The 18,743-nt window shown below is 34.1% G+C and overlaps 3 protein-coding genes across 3 annotated transcripts; 1 reads left to right on the forward strand and 2 right to left on the reverse strand.

The window, feature by feature from the left end:
* The first annotated feature begins 1,464 nt into the window (after positions 1-1,464).
* Positions 1,465-3,070, forward strand: LOC140811256 (uncharacterized). The gene is made up of 6 exons (XM_073169124.1): positions 1,465-1,644; positions 1,752-1,844; positions 2,116-2,223; positions 2,297-2,382; positions 2,460-2,772; positions 2,853-3,070. The coding sequence occupies exons 1-6, from the start codon at positions 1,465-1,467 to the stop codon at positions 2,955-2,957; spliced, it is 885 nt and encodes a 294-aa protein (XP_073025225.1). The 3' UTR covers positions 2,958-3,070.
* Positions 3,071-6,050: 2,980 nt separating this feature from the next.
* Positions 6,051-11,586, reverse strand: LOC140812383 (polyprotein of EF-Ts, chloroplastic). The gene is given in 7 exon segments (XM_073170637.1): positions 6,051-6,989; positions 7,653-8,358; positions 8,892-9,071; positions 9,410-9,655; positions 9,964-10,510; positions 10,512-11,114; positions 11,454-11,586. Coding segments are annotated over 6 exon segments (2,883 nt in total). The 5' UTR covers positions 11,055-11,114; positions 11,454-11,586; the 3' UTR covers positions 6,051-6,328.
* A 5,659-nt stretch (positions 11,587-17,245) lies between these two features.
* LOC140811257 (uncharacterized) lies at positions 17,246-18,453 on the reverse strand. Its single transcript, XM_073169125.1, has 3 exons — positions 18,153-18,453; positions 17,729-17,998; positions 17,246-17,619 (listed from the first exon to the last, which is right to left on the reverse strand). Exons 1-3 carry the CDS (start codon positions 18,451-18,453, stop codon positions 17,246-17,248), a joined length of 945 nt encoding a protein of 314 aa, XP_073025226.1.
* Between the last annotated feature and the right edge of the window lie 290 nt (positions 18,454-18,743).

Genomic DNA, 18,743 nt, shown 5'->3' on the forward strand with positions numbered 1-18,743 from the left:
TTTTAGAAATTGTACCTATTAAATACTTTTAGTATTGGTCGTAAAAAACGCTTTTATAAATTGCTCTTATTGATATAACTATTAGGAACATTCCGGAAACTGTTTATACCTCATTATAATTGTATGTTATGTATCTTACAGTTCGATCGAACGAATGAAGAAATTGTTGACTTGGATATAAGGGCGCTTTCACGAGGTCCAAATTCTATAGCATTTAGTTTTCAAGGATTCAATGTAAATGGTTTTGCATTTCGCACAATGGAATCTGAACAGAACAAAAAAGTTCAGAATAGTGGGATCATGTTGCAATCGATGCATGATAATGATGATCATGAGTCAACCTACTACGGTAGATTAATTGATGTAATCTCACTTGATTACGGCAGCCGTGGAAGAATTGTTCTTTTTCGATGTGATTGGGTTAACACTACTTCTGGAATAAAAATTGATTCTTTGGGATTTACAATGGTTAACTTTTCATGCTTGATACATACAGGAGAACGAGAAGAGCATGAACCTTTTATTCTAGCTTCACAAGCTCAAATGGTTTATTATGTACGTGATCCAAAAGAAGAGGACTGGTATTGTGTTATTCGTCATACACCAAGAGATACATACAATATGGGTGATGAAGATGATATTGATACAATGCATTTGGTGGATATCAATTGTTCTAGTATACAATCACTGTTAAGTGATATAAATGGGGAAGATGTTGAGTTAACTAGATCTGATGTTGAGGGCTCAATAGTTGATGGCATGCCTGTCGCGGGCAATGAAACTGATGATGAAAATTTTAATTGAATTTTGTGTTTTCCCGCATTTTGGTGAAAACTTATCTTGAGATGGTACGTAATGAATTTAATCTTCTTTATATATGTTAATGAAGATGATGCATTTTATTTATCAACTAATTGTTTCTATGAAGGATTCTTACAATGTCTACTTCTCATGTAAGTTGGAGAACTATTCAGGTACTTCTATGAACTTTGTGTTTGTGTGTGCTTATTTGTTATTTTTTCCCTATGCCTACAGCTAGTATTCCATACAGTTGGATGGACGTTTGGGGCCTTGGTATGTTATTTCAACTTATTGTCATTCTCAGATCGTATGTCTTAAGTTTTGTTTGTTTATAATTGAGTTTTAGTTAACAAATTTACATAAATGTTCATTCGATGTCATTTTTATACTTTGGAGCTTCTTTATATTTCGTTTTCCATATTTTATTGTGAAATAGGTTGTACAACCAATATATTCCATGAGAGTAGAAGTTGGGAAGAAAAGTCAGAGTAAAGACTTCAATAAATTATTTCAACGAGGAATGGAGGATTTGGGGGAGTTACATTTTACATACGATTGCCACCTGTATCGTATGCCTCTATTGCTCCTTTTTTCTTTTTTTCTTTTTTGTTTTAGTTCGAGACAATAAGGCGATTCTGTGTTGCATCAATAGTAGTATGGACGATGGAAGCTAGTGTGATGCAGATGATGGGAGTTTCATGGAGGCGATGGAAGGCCCAAGTTAAAGCTACTTCTTATGATCCGAATATTCCATTAAGGGAACTTGTGTCAATTCGCCCCGTTCCCCATGATCTTACGCCAGAAGTATGGCAAACTTTGTGTCATTACTGGAAGTCTAATGAGGTTGTTCTTATTTTGATTGATTTATATATATATATATATATATATATATATATATATATATATATATATTTGTTATGGATAAATTTGATATAATTATATTTTTGCAGAGCACTTCAAAAATAAATCGAGAAAATGGGAGTAAAAAAAGAGGGATACATGCACAAGGACGGACAAATATTGCATCTTTGGAATATAAGTTTGTAAGTATTAGATCATAAAGTATCTTCACGAATATTTTCATACTATTGATTTATTATATTACATGTTTTTTTGTGTGTGTACTTTTGGCATGTCTGGATTAGATATAAGGGAGGTATGGTAGTCAATTTTGTTAAGACATTTTCCATGCTTAGTATTTGAAAATATAATCAAGATTTTATTGTTGTGATGATATCATTCAATATAGATGAGTCTTGAGCTATTATAACTTTTGCATATTCAATCAAAAATATATTTTTTTTCTATGTTTAGTTTCAAGAAAATGGCAGAAAACCAACTCGTATTGAAATATTACATTTGAGTCGACAAAGTAAAAAGAAAGGAGGAGCTCTTGTTGATGATGAAGCAATACGAGTTGAGGTTATAATTGTTTCAACGCTTTGAAATAGCTTCTCAATATTTTTTTATTTTATTGACAAAATTTTTTTGTTAGGATTTACTAAATGATGCGGTGCAGCGTCATCTCCAAGACAAGCCCGAAGGAACACAACCAACAGAAGTGCATGAGGATGCATTTCGGTTATAGTCTATTTACAATTTTATTTTTTTAAATATAATTATACATTGTACGATACTAATTATATGTATATTTTCAGTGAAATATTTGGACATGAGCATTCTGGTCGGGTTCGATGTCTAGGAGCCGGTGCATTGCCTAGCCAAGTTTTCCCAGATCAGTATAAGTGTAGATTATTTTTAACACAGAGTAATCTCCCTACTTCTGATGTTACTAATAAGTTACGAGAAATGGAAGATAAATTGAAAAGTGTGGAAGAACAAAGGCTAGAAGAAATGGAGCGGATGAGACAGATACATGAACATCAACTCCAAAATTTTACAAGAGTCATTCAAAGTATGATAACTGGAAGTGCTGGAGGATCTCGTGGGCCAGAATTATTACCAACACAGGTAGCCACATATTGAATAATAAGGAATTGATTCTAAAGTACTTATATAAATGCATATTATTAATTTAATTTTTTTTCTAGATGGCAGCTATCATGGCAGATATTATGCAGCAACAGACAAAAACTCCACAAAATGCACATGAAAGTCGAAGATCTCCATCAATGTCAAAGTCAGATAGTGATTAGAAGAAATTTGAAAAACATTTTTATTTTATCCATTGAATTTGAAATATTTTGGGTTATTTTATATTAGAAATTGGAAGTATTATTGATATTTTGTGTGGATAAAAGTGCTTTATTATTTAATGATAACATTCATTTTGTGGATTGAAATATTAAATATGAAGTTTTTTATTGTTTATTTGATGAATATTTATTTATCTATTTTTTTGGTTGATGAATTGTTTGCGAAATAATGTATATTTGTTTTAAATAAATACAATAAAAGAGTAAATTATTGTTAAATTGGATTTAGGAGCAATTCCAAATAAATTTATTAAAATCATTTTAAAATATTGGCTCAAACATTGCTTCTATATCTTTTGTTTTACGAACGATTTGAAAACTACTCTCATATCGACAACGTATAGGAACAGAGGAAAACCATTCTTATTGCCAACTGTGTCCAAAGCGGTTTGACATCGGTCCTATATTTCTTGCTCCTATATCGATGCCATATAAGAGTGATTTGCAACCGCTCTTAAAGTTGTGATATGCACGACGTGTATGATCGGTGTCAAACCCCTCTTCAGTTGCCACCATCAATGGCGGTTGCAAAGCACTCTTATATTGATGGCGTGTAGGAACGGTGAATGACCGTTCTTACACCTCACTATTTTTAGAACGCTTTGAAGGGGCTCCTAAATGAAGAGCTGCGGGAGCGGTCCAAAACCGTTGTAATATTCACAATATATACAATTGGTTTCAAACCGCTCTTTAATTGGCAACATCAATAGCGGTTGCAAATCGCTCTTATATCCATGGCATGTAGGAGCGGTGTAAGACCGTTCGTACACTTCACGCCTTTTAGAACACTTTGAAACGTTCCTAAATACACAACTACAAAAACGGTTCGAAACTGTTGTAAATATGTTATGGATACGAGCATTATCAAACCGCACCTAAAAGATACAATAGAAGCGGTTCTTCAACTTGTACCACCGATTGAAAAAACCGCTTCTATAAGATATAAGGTCATCAATAAGAGGAGCCCTTTTGTAACCGGTGGTAGAAGTGCTGGAGCGGTTAAAAACCTATCTTAAAATTGAAAAAAACCGCTTCTGTAAGAGTGTTTTTTTGTAGTGTTTAATTGTGAATCTAGCAAGTCTAGACCGATCACTTCCACACCACCTCTATCTGCCGCTGTCGCATGCTGCCTTCTTCCGATGATCGATCTCATCGTAAATATGTTCAAATTTTCTAGTGAAAATTAGATGAGGAGTATATGTTTCAATCGTGAACCTGGTTAGAAGATCGAAGAACGACGTTACTTCTATTTGATCGTTTCTAGAGAGAGACAAGAAGAATTATATCTGTTAATGTCTAAATAATTGGAGTTAAGCATTTTGAAAGCCAAAGGTAATTAAATTCTACACATTATATTGTGGGATTTGAATTATACGATCCCTGAATAATTTATGCATAATTATTTTATTTTATTGTATTTATTTATTTTATTGTATTTATGGGTGCAGTTAATGAAGCAATGGGCAGAAGAGCAGTCCACAAGGCAAATTTGGAATCTATTGTACTTGTTGGAGCTAGTCTCCTTCAAGTTTTCCTCCCTGAAAGACTACTCTAAAGCAAGCTTGGGAAGTCTTAAGAGTCTAATTTGCATTTAATTTGTAGTCAGTGTAATAAGTCATCCTTTGAAGACAGACTCATTTGGCTCAACTTGTCAAACAATTGATGCACACCAGTACATGTACTTGAATAATTTTCCCTCGTCGAATTGATCGAATGATCATTGTTCAAAATAATTAATATATGTACAATGTTATTTGCATTTCATTTTATGTTATCTACACTGCACGTGTAAAATTCATTCACAAGTGGAATGCAAATAACGAAAAATAATGTAAATAACACTACTTCTATGTTATATGTAGAGAGAACAAAATGAACTAAGCTTGTATGATCGGCTCACCCCTCTATGTAAATTAGGCGAGTTGGGTTGATAATTTCTCAATCTGATAATGACCACCCCTCTAGTGTTGGGCTACAGACTGGCCCGCACCAACCTGCCAAACTACACTCGAAATTGACTAGGTTAGGCCCGTTACATAAGGGGGTTGGGTTGCTAATTTCCCAACAGACCAAAAAATATTTGTTCAGCCAAAAAAATTTTGTCCAGTCAGCTCCGCTAACTCATTTTGACATATCTAATTACGTGTCTACAATATATTTTAAATATTAAACACACACATTATTAACAAACTATTTAAAAAAAATTAAAGATTTGGCCAAAACAGTAAATTTTGTCACACTTTCACATTTTATTCCAATATATTTGGAAAAATTTCAATTTTCGTCATTTATGTTTTATCTATTTATAATTTTAGTTATTTATGTTGTAAATTTTTTCTTTTTTTTGGAAAATTTTTGGTCTTTTTTTCACACAACACTGATGATGATGTTGACATGAAACGATATTTATAATATCATGCAAATATTTTTGTGGAAGAAATGCTAAAAATTAAAAATAAAGAACTAAAATTACAAAAAAAAAATGAAAAATATAAGATTAATACTAAAAAAAAAATGGAAATCTATTAATACTCAATTGTGACATCATTGCTTATAGCATACCAAAATGGTAAACTAATCCTCTTTAATTATCCCTTAAATAAACTTTCAAAACGCTGCAAATAAAACCAAACACCACCTAGAACTAATTTCCTCACATGGATTTAATTTGAATCAAAGCAGACCTCCTCAGAGTACGAATCCCTTCAACCTATTTCTCCTCCGAGAAAGGGCTAAAGACTTGATGAGTGTAGAAACTAAAACAAACTAATCAAGATTTTCTGAAGTGCTAATAAAAAAACTTGGGATGTATTTGGAATCAAGGGATTCAAAATACAAATTTCAAATTTCAAATTCATCGACTTATTCGAGTATATTAAATTCAACTGAATTTCAAATACACCATACAGTTAAATAATATCAATAGTAATTGTACGGTTTTAAATACATCCAATTTGCAAGTCATTTAATATCCGTTCTTAAAGTCATTTAAAGTAATTTCAAATTTTTTAAGACAACAAACAAAAACACATCAAAACAACACAAGGGTCCATCACAAAGACACAATCAACTTGCAAAATTTAGCTGGAGTCTATAATTAGTAAACGTGTAAAACCTGATGAAAGCAAGTGTGATGGCCACAAAATCTGTTGTTGATTATAATCGAGTATCCAACTCAGGGACTTCTTCTCGAATGTCATAATCTGAAGTACCTCAAAACAGACTGATTGCTTTATACTGGAACATTCCAATATAAAACCATGATCTCTTCATTGTAAAAATTGTCTTGCCACTTAACCACGTCCTAATTTTTATTCAACTGTGTTTTCAACCGTAGCTTCAGCTTCATTTACTGACTTTGCGGCACTGACCTCACCCAGAGTGAAACGGACAAACCGCCTGACTTTAATGTTCTCCCCGAGGGCTGCCACAGTCTGCTTTACCAAGTCTTTCACAAACAAACTATCATTTTTTATGAAGGGCTGCTCTAAAAGAGCGAGCTCCCCAAGCCTTTTTAGGATTCTTCCCTCAACAATCTTCTCTCTTATGTTCTCGGGCTTAGACTGAAGGTCTTCTCTTTGCATCTCCAATTGCTTCTCGTCATTAACAATGCTTTCTGGGATATCTTCAATGGATACGTACTGCACTTGTGGAGAAGCCACAACTTGCATTGCGAGATCATCAACCAGTTCTTTGAAGTTCTGACTTCTACCCACAAAGTCAGTTTCACAATTTACTTCGATTAAAACGCCAATACGAGAATCATGAATATAAGACCCAATTCTTCCCTCAGACGCAAGTCGGCTAGATCTTTTGTCTGCAGTTGAAAGGCCCTTCTTTCTTAGGTACTCTTGTGCCTTCTCGAGGTCTCCTCCAGTTTCAGCTAGAGCTTTCTTGCAATCCATCATTCCAGCTCCAGTTTCTTCTCGCAGTTGTTTCACAAGTGTAGCTGAAACCATGGCTTTTGGTGGACTGTACATGCAATTAGGCACATAAACCAATATACATTGAGAAAACATGTAATTCGACTATAAAAGGATGAAAAACTGCATCATTTTCCGAGGTACGCTGTAACAAATATTCATGGTTTTACCATGTGATCATAAATTAGCAGCCCAAAAATCATTTACAGCTACATGATTTAGCACATTTGATCAAGCTAGCCAAATAGAATTCAAGCAGCAAACTCTGTTTTCATCCTTTAAACCGAAAACTAATTCCTTTTACTCCTCCCATAAATTATTATCCGTCCTTGGATTCAGTATTATTAGTAAAGGAAACGAAAAGGAGAGAGGAGATCGTTAGATTACATCACATTATCAATAAGAACTGAATCTGTTTGAATTTTGTGGTTCTTGAATGTCGTTTATATAGAAAAATAGAAATCCAGGGTAGATATAAGTCAAACTGGGTAAAGCAATGAACTTCTTGATGGTCTAATCAAGCATCTAGTCAAGGAATAAGTGGTTTAATGTTATGTCGTAGGACCAATATGCAGATTAAGAAGCAAAGGTGCAATCACTGATCGTAATTATCTTTAGCTTATGAAGTTCCCATCTTGTTTCATGCTCAATCATAACAAATAAATTGCCCGAAGAATTGCAGGAATGACATTTATTTTTCACATCTGCTTACGTTTCAGTGGTTTCAGAAACAGCAGCGGGCTCTTGTTTTATGGATGTGGTTGCAGGTTTTTCTGCAGTTTGAGCAGCAACCTCCGCAGCAAAATCTTGGCTCTTTTTTTCCAATCCTTCGCCCAGGTTGTAGCGCACAAATCTCTTCACTTGTATATTCTCTCCAATCGTTGAAACGGTTTGCTTCACCCAGTCCTTCACTGGTATCTTATCATCTTTGATAAAAGGTTGCTCCAGTAAGGCCATATCCTCCACTCTCTTCTTTATCCGCCCATCAACAATCTTGGATCTAATCTGCTCCGGCTTTGATAACAGATCTTCCCTCTGCATTTCTAATTCTCTCTCATTATTGACAATCTCTTTAGGAACATCTTCAGTGTTGAGATATTGTACTTGAGGACATGCCGCCACTTGCATTGCCAAGTCCTCGACCAATTCCTTGAAAATGTCACCTCGAGCAACAAAATCTGTCTCACAATTCACCTCTATCAGGACACCAATCCTACTATCATGGATATATGAACCAATTCTTCCTTCCGCTGTGGCCCTACTAGATTTCTTATCTGCACTTGCTAAACCTTTCTTCCGCAAGTATTCCTGAGCTCTAACCATGTCTCCTCCAGTTTCTGATAGAGCTTTCTTACAGTCCATCATTCCAGCTCCTGTTTCCTCACGCAATTGCTTGACTTGAGCAGGAGATATAGCAGCTGCAACAAGGCATAGTTAGATCTAAGTAAGAGAAGACAAAGCACCTTGAGAGAGACACCAAAGAAATAAGAAACTATTGAATACCGAGTACTAAATAATCATCTCCATTTTACCAAGCAACACAATGTGACAACTAATGACAAAGCATCAGACTACAAATCTCCTCTAGTTCTACTCAGAAACTCGTGAATTAATATAGTTGGCATAGCTCGCACACCAGATACACATTTTCTTTTTTTATCATGCTGCATCATGCTCAAGACCTGAAGTCAACGAGTTTCTTATTCACTGCCTTGTGTCATGATATTACCATCACATAAGACTAATTTTCAATTCAAAGTTGCACAGAAGACCTTTCAATATTGCCAATGCGGAATAATATAACTTGACTATGTGTGAATGTTCACTAACTAATATGGTTTGTAGCTATAGGTCGCTTCCACAGCGAGAGAGATCATGGTTCAAATAACATACCCACCCTAAAAAGGAATTAAAAATGTCCTTGAGATCGAATTAAAAAGGAAGTAAAAACCTTTTGTGGTAGTTCCATTTTCAGAAGCATCTGTCGAGCCACTAGAAATTGAGACATTTCCATTTTGCTGAAGGACAGCTTCCTTATCTTCCTCTTCGCTAGCAGAAATATGTGATTGCACTTCAGTTGCAGTTATATCATCTCCCAGGTTTTCAGCAACTTCTGTAGTAACCTGACTTTCTGCATATAGAACACTACATTTAGAACATTTACTAGAGAACAAAGCTTTCCTTTTTGTTTTTTGAAACTGAGAGCAAAATTCTAGCTAACATGAAAATTTCAAAATGAACTTCACCAAGATAACATGAACCACGTCATGCTAATTATTCATTGAGATCATCATAAATTCCTTCATAGTCTAAGATAACATGAACCAGGTGATACTCAAGATTTTTCACCAGGAAGGATTTATCTGTGTTTTCCTAGATAATACACAGCAGATAACGAGCATACATTCAACTGATCATTCTCCCAATACAAATTACCAGGAATTCAAACAACGTAGTTTAAATGCAAACCTATGGATGTGAAATTTCCCTCGGGGCTAGGTGCACCAGTCTTTTCTTCCTCCAGTGCAGCAAAAGGAACAGCGTGTTCAGGTTTCTCACTAGAATCTTCATTCATTGATGTCACATAATCCGTTTTCTTCTCCGCAACTTCTCCCGTACTCTCGGACAACAAGGTCTGATCAGTTATTTCACTAGATAATACTGATTCTTCTAGTGTAGCTGAAGGAACTGAAGTATCTGGATCCTGACTTTGCGCTTCACCTTTTACAATGGCATCATCAGCTTCTTCTCTGCAGATTCTTCAACAATCTCTGACAAGAAGGTGTCATCAGAAATTTTTCCAGATGTCTCCACTTCTTCATTACTTTCTCTTGTTTCTCCTGGAGTCGGTTCCTCAGTTATCCGATCTTCAGGAGGCCGGCTTCCATCATCGTTCGGTGCTACAGAGCTAGCCTCGAGTTCTTTGAAAGTTTCAGTTTCTAGTTCGGCGCTCGGAGGACTATCAGGGAATGTTGCTAGCTCCTCTTCCTTGTCCAAAGTGCCTATAGGTTCCTGCTTAGCACTCTCAACTGGTCCATCCTCATTTTTTCTTTCATCCAAAAAATCAGAGATGACTTTGTTACTACGGAAAGCTAACACAAAAGGGTTAGTTGCTGTATGTACTACACCACCCTTGCTGAGCTTGTTATCCAACTCCTCAGCATCTTCTTCCTTTTTCATTGTCAAAGTTACCTGTCCTCTACTGATGCGCAATACTCGAACATTAACTTCTTGACCAATCTCCAATGAAGAACCACCACCCATTAGGCTTCCAAATCCCTCATCTGGTTCCTCTGATGTAGGCAGGAATCCTTCCTCCCCATCAGGAAGAGAGATGAAAGCACCAGATCTGACTACATTTTTTACAGTCCCTTCAAGATCTTGTCCCTTCACAAACTTTGACTTTTTCTTCACATCATCTTTCCTCTCATTAGATTTTTGACCGGTCTTTCTCGTAGGTCTAGAACTATCTTTCTGTTGCTTTCCATCATCACTTTCACGCATGGACAAGGATATCCGTCCCGTCTCCATGTTTGATTCAATTAGTCTTACTGTCACCTCCTGACCAACAGGCAACTACACTAGCTACATCCTTCACAAAGCTATCACTCAGATTTGAAACATGTACAAGCCCATCTGTATAAGCTCCAAAATCGACAAAAGCACCAAACGGCTGGATAGATCTAACTTTTCCAGTAAAAGTTGCTCCAGGAATAAGTTGTTCATTCTTCAGAGGAGGCATCTCACTCTTTCTAACAGATCTTGTACGCTTGGATTGAGCAGGGATGTCATTTGATTTGGCAGAAGATTCTCCAGTAACTTCTGCAGTATCACTATCAGCGGTAGATAAATCTGCCGCCTCAACTGCAACATCAGTCCCAGTAGCACGTGCAATAGATGTTCTAATCTTGGTTGGTGATCCAAATCCAATTCGAAACTGGGGAAATAATCTCAAAGATGTTGATAATGGTAGAGTGTAGTTTTGAGCAGGTAATAGTGGGCTGTTATAGTTTCTAGTGATGTTGCATCTGGGTATAAACTTGTTCCTCTTGGTTATAAAGATATTCCCGGTTGTAAGGGAAATATTGATCGAATTCGGGAGTACTGGAGCCATTTTACTTGAACCGGACAGGGAACCAATGACCAACTATAACTCATTCACCAACTTCATCACCTGAAAGGTTAACACAAGAGCCATAAATTAAGCAAGGTAACTTCCAAAAATTATGACAAAAAACTAAGTAAGGCCATTAATTCACATCTAAGATCACACTACTATCTGAAATGATTAAAATCAGACTTGGATGATAAATTTATGCTGCCACTTAGTAAAATTGAGAAAGAGGCGTAATTAGGTACACTGACACAGAGAGCCAAACTACAAAAATCACAGTTCAACTAAAATGGTGGCAAGAAAACTACAAAAAAATTGACCTCGATAATCGGCAGAAGTTCAATTCATTTAACTTAAAAAAATGTAAATTTGTTCGTAAGAAGAGCATGGGAGCATCACCTGAAAGGCACAAGCGGCAGAGAACAGAAGCGGAGGAGATGCTGGAGCGGGTGGTGTGGTCGAGAGTTTTTGAAGGGATAGGATTGAGAATCAATATCCAATACAGTTTTTTTCATTATCAATATTATTTATTGTTTTCCATTTTATTAAATAATATAAATTATTCATAAAACAACAATGATATCCCGACTACTACTTGAACTTGATTCAAACCCTATCCAGTATTATTTTTTAAAGTTTGAGTTTGACTCGTGAAAGGTAAAAATTTGTGTGAAATGGTCTCATGGATCGTATTTGTGAGACGGATCTCTTAATTGAGTCATTCATGAAAAAAGACTTTTTATGCTAAGAGTATTACTTTTTATTGTGAATATCCGTAGGATTGACCCGTCTCAAATTAAGATCTGTAAGACGATCTCAGATGAGACAAACTCCTCGTGAAAATATCAAATATTTACTCTGAGTTTTAACTCGAAAAGCTCGATAGTATGTTAAGGCATAAGTTTAGGGCTGAAATTTTATATTTATATTTACACCAAAAAATATCATCTAATTAAAAATAATATATAGTTACACGAGTGACTCAAGAGCTACTCGAGAAAAAAAATTAAAAATTGAACTTGACTCGAGTTACGAATCGAGTTACTCGAACTCGAATTAAGTTATCTCAACTCAAATCCGAGTCGAGTTCTGATCGAGCCGTTCGCGAACTACTCACGAACAATTTGACTCTCTTACACCCCTATTCTATATAGGCTACGTTTGGTTGAAAGGATAGGATAAATTAATGATTAGTACGTAAATGATAAAGAAAATGATTGTGGTAGGATTGTAATATATGGTGAAAAATAATATTATGTTTGCTGAGATTTTTAAGTGTAGGATAATTTTGAATTTTTTGATGAGAAGACGAAATTGCCCTTCCCCTTCGCGACGGCGACAGTGGCGGCGGTGGTCGGAAAAGGTTGGTGGGGGAGAGGAAAATTAGCGACGGATTATGAAAATCCGTCGCCAATAGCGACAGTTTTTGAGAAACCGTCGCCGGTCTTTTGAAACCGTCGGTAATTCGACATTTAGCGACGGTTTATTAATGCATGAAACCGTCGCCGATCTTGTTTTGATACACCGTCGCCGATCTGTTTTTGAGAAACCGTCGCTAATTTGAATTTTAGCGACGGTTTATTAAAAAACCGTCGCTTTGTGCGACGGAATTGTTGTGGACCCACTTGCAATATATTAATTCACAACAAGGGGTATTGTTGTCATTTTTCTTCCGGACTGGAGTAGGATAATTACTATCCTGCGTAATTTGATGGATTTATAAACCAACTCAAACAGTGTAATTGTCTATCAAATAGTCAATCTGAAATTTAAAAACGGAACCAAACAAAAGATTATAAAACAATCCATCCTTAATCAAACATACCAAACTGGCCTATATGTTTTATTCAAAGTTCATCTTTTATTGACATGTTGAGAAGGGGATAGCAAGGGATTAGAAAATAGATACGTTTGGGAAGTTATTTTATAATTATTGCTAGTATTATAGTAATCTCTTTCTTTAGATTTTATTATTAAATAAAATGGAGTGTATTTAAGTCCACTTATGATGATCAGGGGTTTTCAAATTTTGGTTGAAACAAAGAAAACTATAAATCTAATTCGAATAAACTGAAAATCGAATTTTTTAAATTCAGTTATAAATACTAAAATCGAAGTTTATATAGTTCATTTCGAATTATATAGTAAAAACGAACGGATTAAAAAAACAAAACTTAATTAGATTAATAATTTTATTTAGATTATAGATTTTATGAAATGATACTTAGTGAACAAATAATAGTGAACAAATAATATTGTTAATTCTTAGTTGATTGTTATTTATTTAATTTATTTAGATTTTATATATAAAATTTTATTAAAACATTAACTAAAAAATAATATACTATATCTTAAAATATAATTCAATTAAAAAATGAACAAATTTGGTAAAAAAACCGAACTCAATACAAAGAAAACAGTTGGATATTGGATTATATATTTCTAAAATTAAAAATAAAAAAAACAAATAAATTGTCCCAAACCGGAAAAAACCGACTGATAAACACCCTTGATTAAGAGGAGCAAAAGTGCACAACGGTTCTAGGAGTCTATTCTAGGAGTCTATGTATTATTAAATAATAAAAATAAGAAAAAAGCTTTTCGTAATCTAAAAAATGAAAAAAACTTGTGCGAGACAGTCTCACGGGTCGTATTTGTAAGACGGATATCTTATTTGGGTCATCCATGAAAAAGTATTATTTTTTATGCTAAGAGTATTATTTTTTATTGTGAATATGGGTAGGGTTGACCCGTCTCACGGATTAAGATCCGTGAGACGGTCTCACATGAGATCTACTTATTAATATAACTTCACCTTCTCTATTTAATTTAGGCAAAAACTTGTGTGAGACGGTCTCACGGGTCGTATTCGTGAGACGGATCTCTTATTTGGGTCATCCATAAAAAGTATTACTTTTTATGCTAAGAGTATTACTTTTTATTATGAATATGAGTAGGGTTGACCCGTCTCACAGATTAAGATCCGTGAGACGGTCTCACACGAGACCCACTCTTTAATTTATTACTAGATAAGATTATAGAATTCTGATATATAAAATTTTTTGTCATAATATTTTATTATATATAAATAATATATACCAAATAATTTAATAATGACAAAAACTTGTGTGAGACGGTCTCACGGGTCGTATTTTGTGAGACAGATCTTTATTTGGATAATCAATGAAAAAGTATTATTTTTTATGCTAAGAGTATTATTTTTTATTGTGAATATGGGCAGGATTGATCCGTCTCACAGATTGATATCCATAAGACGGTCTCACATGAGACATACTCTTTAATAATTGTCTTTCTATTATTTTATCTTTTTATTTCAACAGATAGAATTCTGATATTTAAAAAATTTGTCATAATATTTTATTATATACAAATAATATATACCAAAAAATTATTTTAACCTTAAAATTTAATATCATTTATATTTTCTCTCAATTTTTAGTTTAAGTATACAAAATACAAAAAAATGAGATATTCAAATTTTCAGTTGACCAAAAATTTATCAAGCTTGAGATAAAATAAAAATATAGAAGGTTTAATAGAAAAATTAATAGCAGCTTTAAGAGATAGTAGAAATTTAAATTTGAAGCAATCTCTTATGAGTGAGTCTCATGTGAGACCGTTTCACGGGTCATAATCCGTGAGACGGGTCAACCCTACCCATATTCACAACAAAAAGTAATACTCTTAGCATAAAAAGTAATACTTTTTCATGGGTGACCCAAATAAGAGATCCGTCTCACAAATATGACCCGTGAGACCATCTCACACAAGTTTTTGCCATCTCTTATAAGAATAATTCAATCTAGTATGGCTCATGGTCCACTATATTTTGATATTTATCTCAATTTATCTTTATCTTTATCTGATATAAATATATTAGATTTTCTAACATTAAATGTTAAAACACATTGTTATAATTATACTCCTGGAACAAAAATAATATGTATACTAGCAACCGAGGCAAACGAGTTGCGTGTGTCATGAATATATGAGTCTGATATATTAAACATTCATGATATCACAACACCATTACACCAAAATATTTTGTATCATGAATATATTATTGAAATTCAATGGATTCCGAAGCTTAAATAAATATGTCAACCTCAATTAAATTAACACATTAAAAACCTATTTAAAAAACCCATAGAAACTTGAGAAGAACACGATAAAGAAAATTGAGCACCATTTTCACACCAATTATACAAAAATAAAATAAAATTAGATAGATGATAACAAACCAAAAAAATCAATTCACGACTACATTAACATGAAATATCGAAAACAAAAATGCAAAAGGTTCCAATCGCAGTGTGAGCGTAGGCAAAATTTTAAAACAAAACACACACACATAGAGAATTCACAGAAAATATGCGAAACATAAATATATAAAATAAAATGAACTTGACGGTAAGATAATATAATATGGTCACTTTTCATCTACATTAAAAAAAATTTAAGAAATGTATCACATTAAAAAGTTATATATACCACATTAGGCTTATCATTATCTTCCCAAGATTCCTTCACGTCATCATCTTCCAAATCTTCATCATCCCAGTTATTATTCAGCTGCTCCTTTTTGAGAAGATTTGGAACATTTTCATCTTCTGAAAGGTGAAAATCGTCAATCATATTCATTTGAACAAAACCAATGAGATTGAATCTTATATTGTCACAACAGAAAGCCATACGTGGAAGAAAATAAGGAGTTGGACCTCATATATTTATAGTTGGTTGATCAAATAAACACTTATACTTGCATTTTTCCAATGCACATATTTTTCTATAGTTGCAAGATAAAGAAGTAGATTGTCTAGAGAAAAAAATTCTAGTATATTTAGCCTTTATAGATCAGAACATCTTTGCAATGAGCTCCGATTATGTAAAGTTCATGTTTACACATGTTTTAGGGAAAAGATATCTAAAGCCAATTTTAAATAAAACACTCTAAATAATTTCCGTGGGAGAGGCGTTCAGGTAGGAAAAAGCACAGATGAAAATTTAGAGAATAATCAAGAAAATTAACGGCCCAAAAAACTCAAAAAACTTCGAACATTCAGATAAGAGTCGACTTAAATTACTCCATTTCTCCATCAAGGTATGATTCTTCTACACTCAGTGGATAACTTCAGATATCGACAGTCCCTTTGTAAAAAGGGAAATAATTCGATTTTAATCTCAAATATTTAAAATTTCTCACAAATGTAATCCAAGGGGTCTGCTAAAAAAATAAGAATTTAAGAATTTAAAGACACCAAAATTCCATAAAATACGAAAGAAAACATATCCAGATCATATACATGCCTGTAGTCTCTGATAGATCCAATGACCCGTAACCAAAAATCCAGAACACCATCTTCGTTGCTTGAACAAAAATACCTACCCAAGCAAAGAAGCAAAATCAACAATCCACCACAAAAAATTACTCGACACCCAAAAAAAACTTACAAAAGAATCAAACGCAACGAATCAGTTGTGCATTAATCTAGGAATGGAATCGAGTAACATGGATCCTGCAAAGAATCGAAAAGGTGAAATGGGGATGGATTTTCTTTCAAGCTCTGCGAGAAGGAGGGAGGGAGAGAGATGAGTTGGAGATGTGAGCGAATAGATCAAAACGAACAAAAGTAATTTGATATGATCACTAATTTAAATCAACATAATATTCATAGACTATAAAATTATTCATTATTAAAAATAATTTGTTTGCCTCATGTTTCTTTTAGCTTTTATACAAATACTGAAGATGTGGACGAATAGGTATGAACTATTGAACTGAGTATGTCATTTATACAAATACTTTGTTTGCAACATGTTTGTTTTAGCTTTTGAGAAAAAAACACAATGAAAACTCGAAATCAACAAAGAAATTCAAATTATAATAAAAAACAAAACACAAATAATATGTTTATCAATTAGGCAATAACAAAGTACTGTTCAAATTTGCATAAAAAAATATAGAAAGTGTAAAACCCATGCAAAAAATGGTTATTCGAGAGACATGATAAGATAGAGGATGAGAAATAGATAAACATTGGCAAAGTTAAAACCCCGTACAGAATACAGGGTGTCACATATAGCATGCATTTAACGATTAATGCAACTACTTGTTCATAATGTATTTTTTTAATATTTACAATAAAGAGAGTAGATTTACTTACACTTTATCATTCTCTATTAGGTAGCAAGACGTCTTTGAAAACCACGTTTCTTGTGAATACACCAGATCGACGATGTAAATTCCCGTCTTTTACCAAAATTTTTGTAGAATTTTGTGAGACTCTTCTTGAAAGTGCCACATATAGCTGACCGTGGCTGAACACATGGTTACACAAAAATATGCCAATATTTTTGATTGTTTGACCTTGTGCTTTGTTTATTGTCAAAGCAAAACTAAGCCTTATGGGAAACTGTCGACGTGTCAACTCAAATGGTAATCCAGAGTTATCTTCACTTTTCAAGGGCATTCTATGTAGAAAGAATCGGGTGCCCTTATGAGGACCTGTTATGATCTCGGCATCTATGAAATTTCTACCAAGACCTGCGGCATATTAATCTTGTTCCATTGCATAGACCAAGTTCGGGCGCAACATTTCTCAAGAGCATGATCGGACTTCCTACTTTCAATATGATTCTATGCGGTGGCAAACCACTTGGACTAAGGGAATTCAAAAATTCTTCTTGAAAAAGGTTGTGATTGTCGTCTTCTACACTATCCCAAGATGTATACTCTTTTTCCTCTCTAGGAAACTTGAGAATGAGCATTTTATTAATATTGTCGACATCAACATTTTTCGGTGTGATGATGGCTCTATGGACCATATAGTTTTCATCGTTAACATCATTTATCATATTAGGGAAAACAGCATCAATCAACATCTGAATTGATTGTTCACCTTCCCATGGTATGATCATTGAATCTGGTAATTTAATGAAATCATGATTAACAGTATGTTGCAATCCATCACCTATGCGCAAGAGAAATTGCTGAGAACTCAATATCTTGAGCAGATCTCAAATTTTGTCGAAGTTGTACTATCTTTATGCGATGCCAAAATGTTGACCTTGAAATACTTGCAGCAATTTGTTCTGCCTTTGTCCCTCGTTTAACAACTGGTAAAACTTGTCGGAAATCACCAACAAAAACCATTGTCCTCCCTCCAAATGCTATTTGATTTTCCATAATATCTTGGAAACTCTTACTGACAGATTCAAAAGCGTAGCGATTTGCCACTGGAGCCTCGTCCCATACTATAGATGATGTACGCCTTATTAGTTCTGCAAGTTCGGTCTGTTTTTTTATTTTGCAAAGGGTTGATGCAGTTGGTCTAAGTGGAATCTGAAAACGTGAATGTGATGTTCTTCCACATTGCATCAATGTCAGCAGCTATCCCTAGATGTTGCTACTGCAATTATAATTTTACCCATTTTTCTTAGATGTGCCAACATTGAGCGGTATAAAAAAGTCTTACCAGTACCTCCAGGACCATCAATGAAGAAAATTTTTGATTGGTTATGCATAATACTTTCTATGATAGGTATCAAATGCAATCCTCTGTTGAGCATTCAAACGTTCAATAGATCTCAAATCATCATCAGAAATTGAGAAGAAAGTTCATCCTCAATTATTCTTGGTAGCGGCGTGTCTTCTAAAAACTCAGCACT

The sequence above is a fragment of the Primulina eburnea genome, chromosome 14 (genome assembly GCF_022965805.1).
Source record: "Primulina eburnea isolate SZY01 chromosome 14, ASM2296580v1, whole genome shotgun sequence".
Lineage (NCBI taxonomy): Eukaryota > Viridiplantae > Streptophyta > Magnoliopsida > Lamiales > Gesneriaceae > Primulina > Primulina eburnea.

Coding starts and splice junctions, on each gene's coding strand:
- LOC140811256 (XM_073169124.1), top strand. CDS start 1,465: ATGGAAGCTAGTGTGATGCAGATGATGGGAGTTTCATGGAGGCGATGG. Junction 1,845..2,115: donor CATCTTTGGAATATAAGTTT/GTAAGTATTAGA, acceptor TTCTATGTTTAG/TTTCAAGAAAATGGCAGAAA. Junction 2,383..2,459: donor GTGCATGAGGATGCATTTCG/GTTATAGTCTAT, acceptor GTATATTTTCAG/TGAAATATTTGGACATGAGC.
- LOC140811257 (XM_073169125.1), bottom strand. CDS start 18,453: ATGCAATGTGGAAGAACATCACATTCACGTTTTCAGATTCCACTTAGA. Junction 17,999..18,152: donor GGCAGAACAAATTGCTGCAA/GTATTTCAAGGT, acceptor TTAAATTACCAG/ATTCAATGATCATACCATGG. Junction 17,620..17,728: donor GAATTCCCTTAGTCCAAGTG/GTTTGCCACCGC, acceptor AATATGCCGCAG/GTCTTGGTAGAAATTTCATA.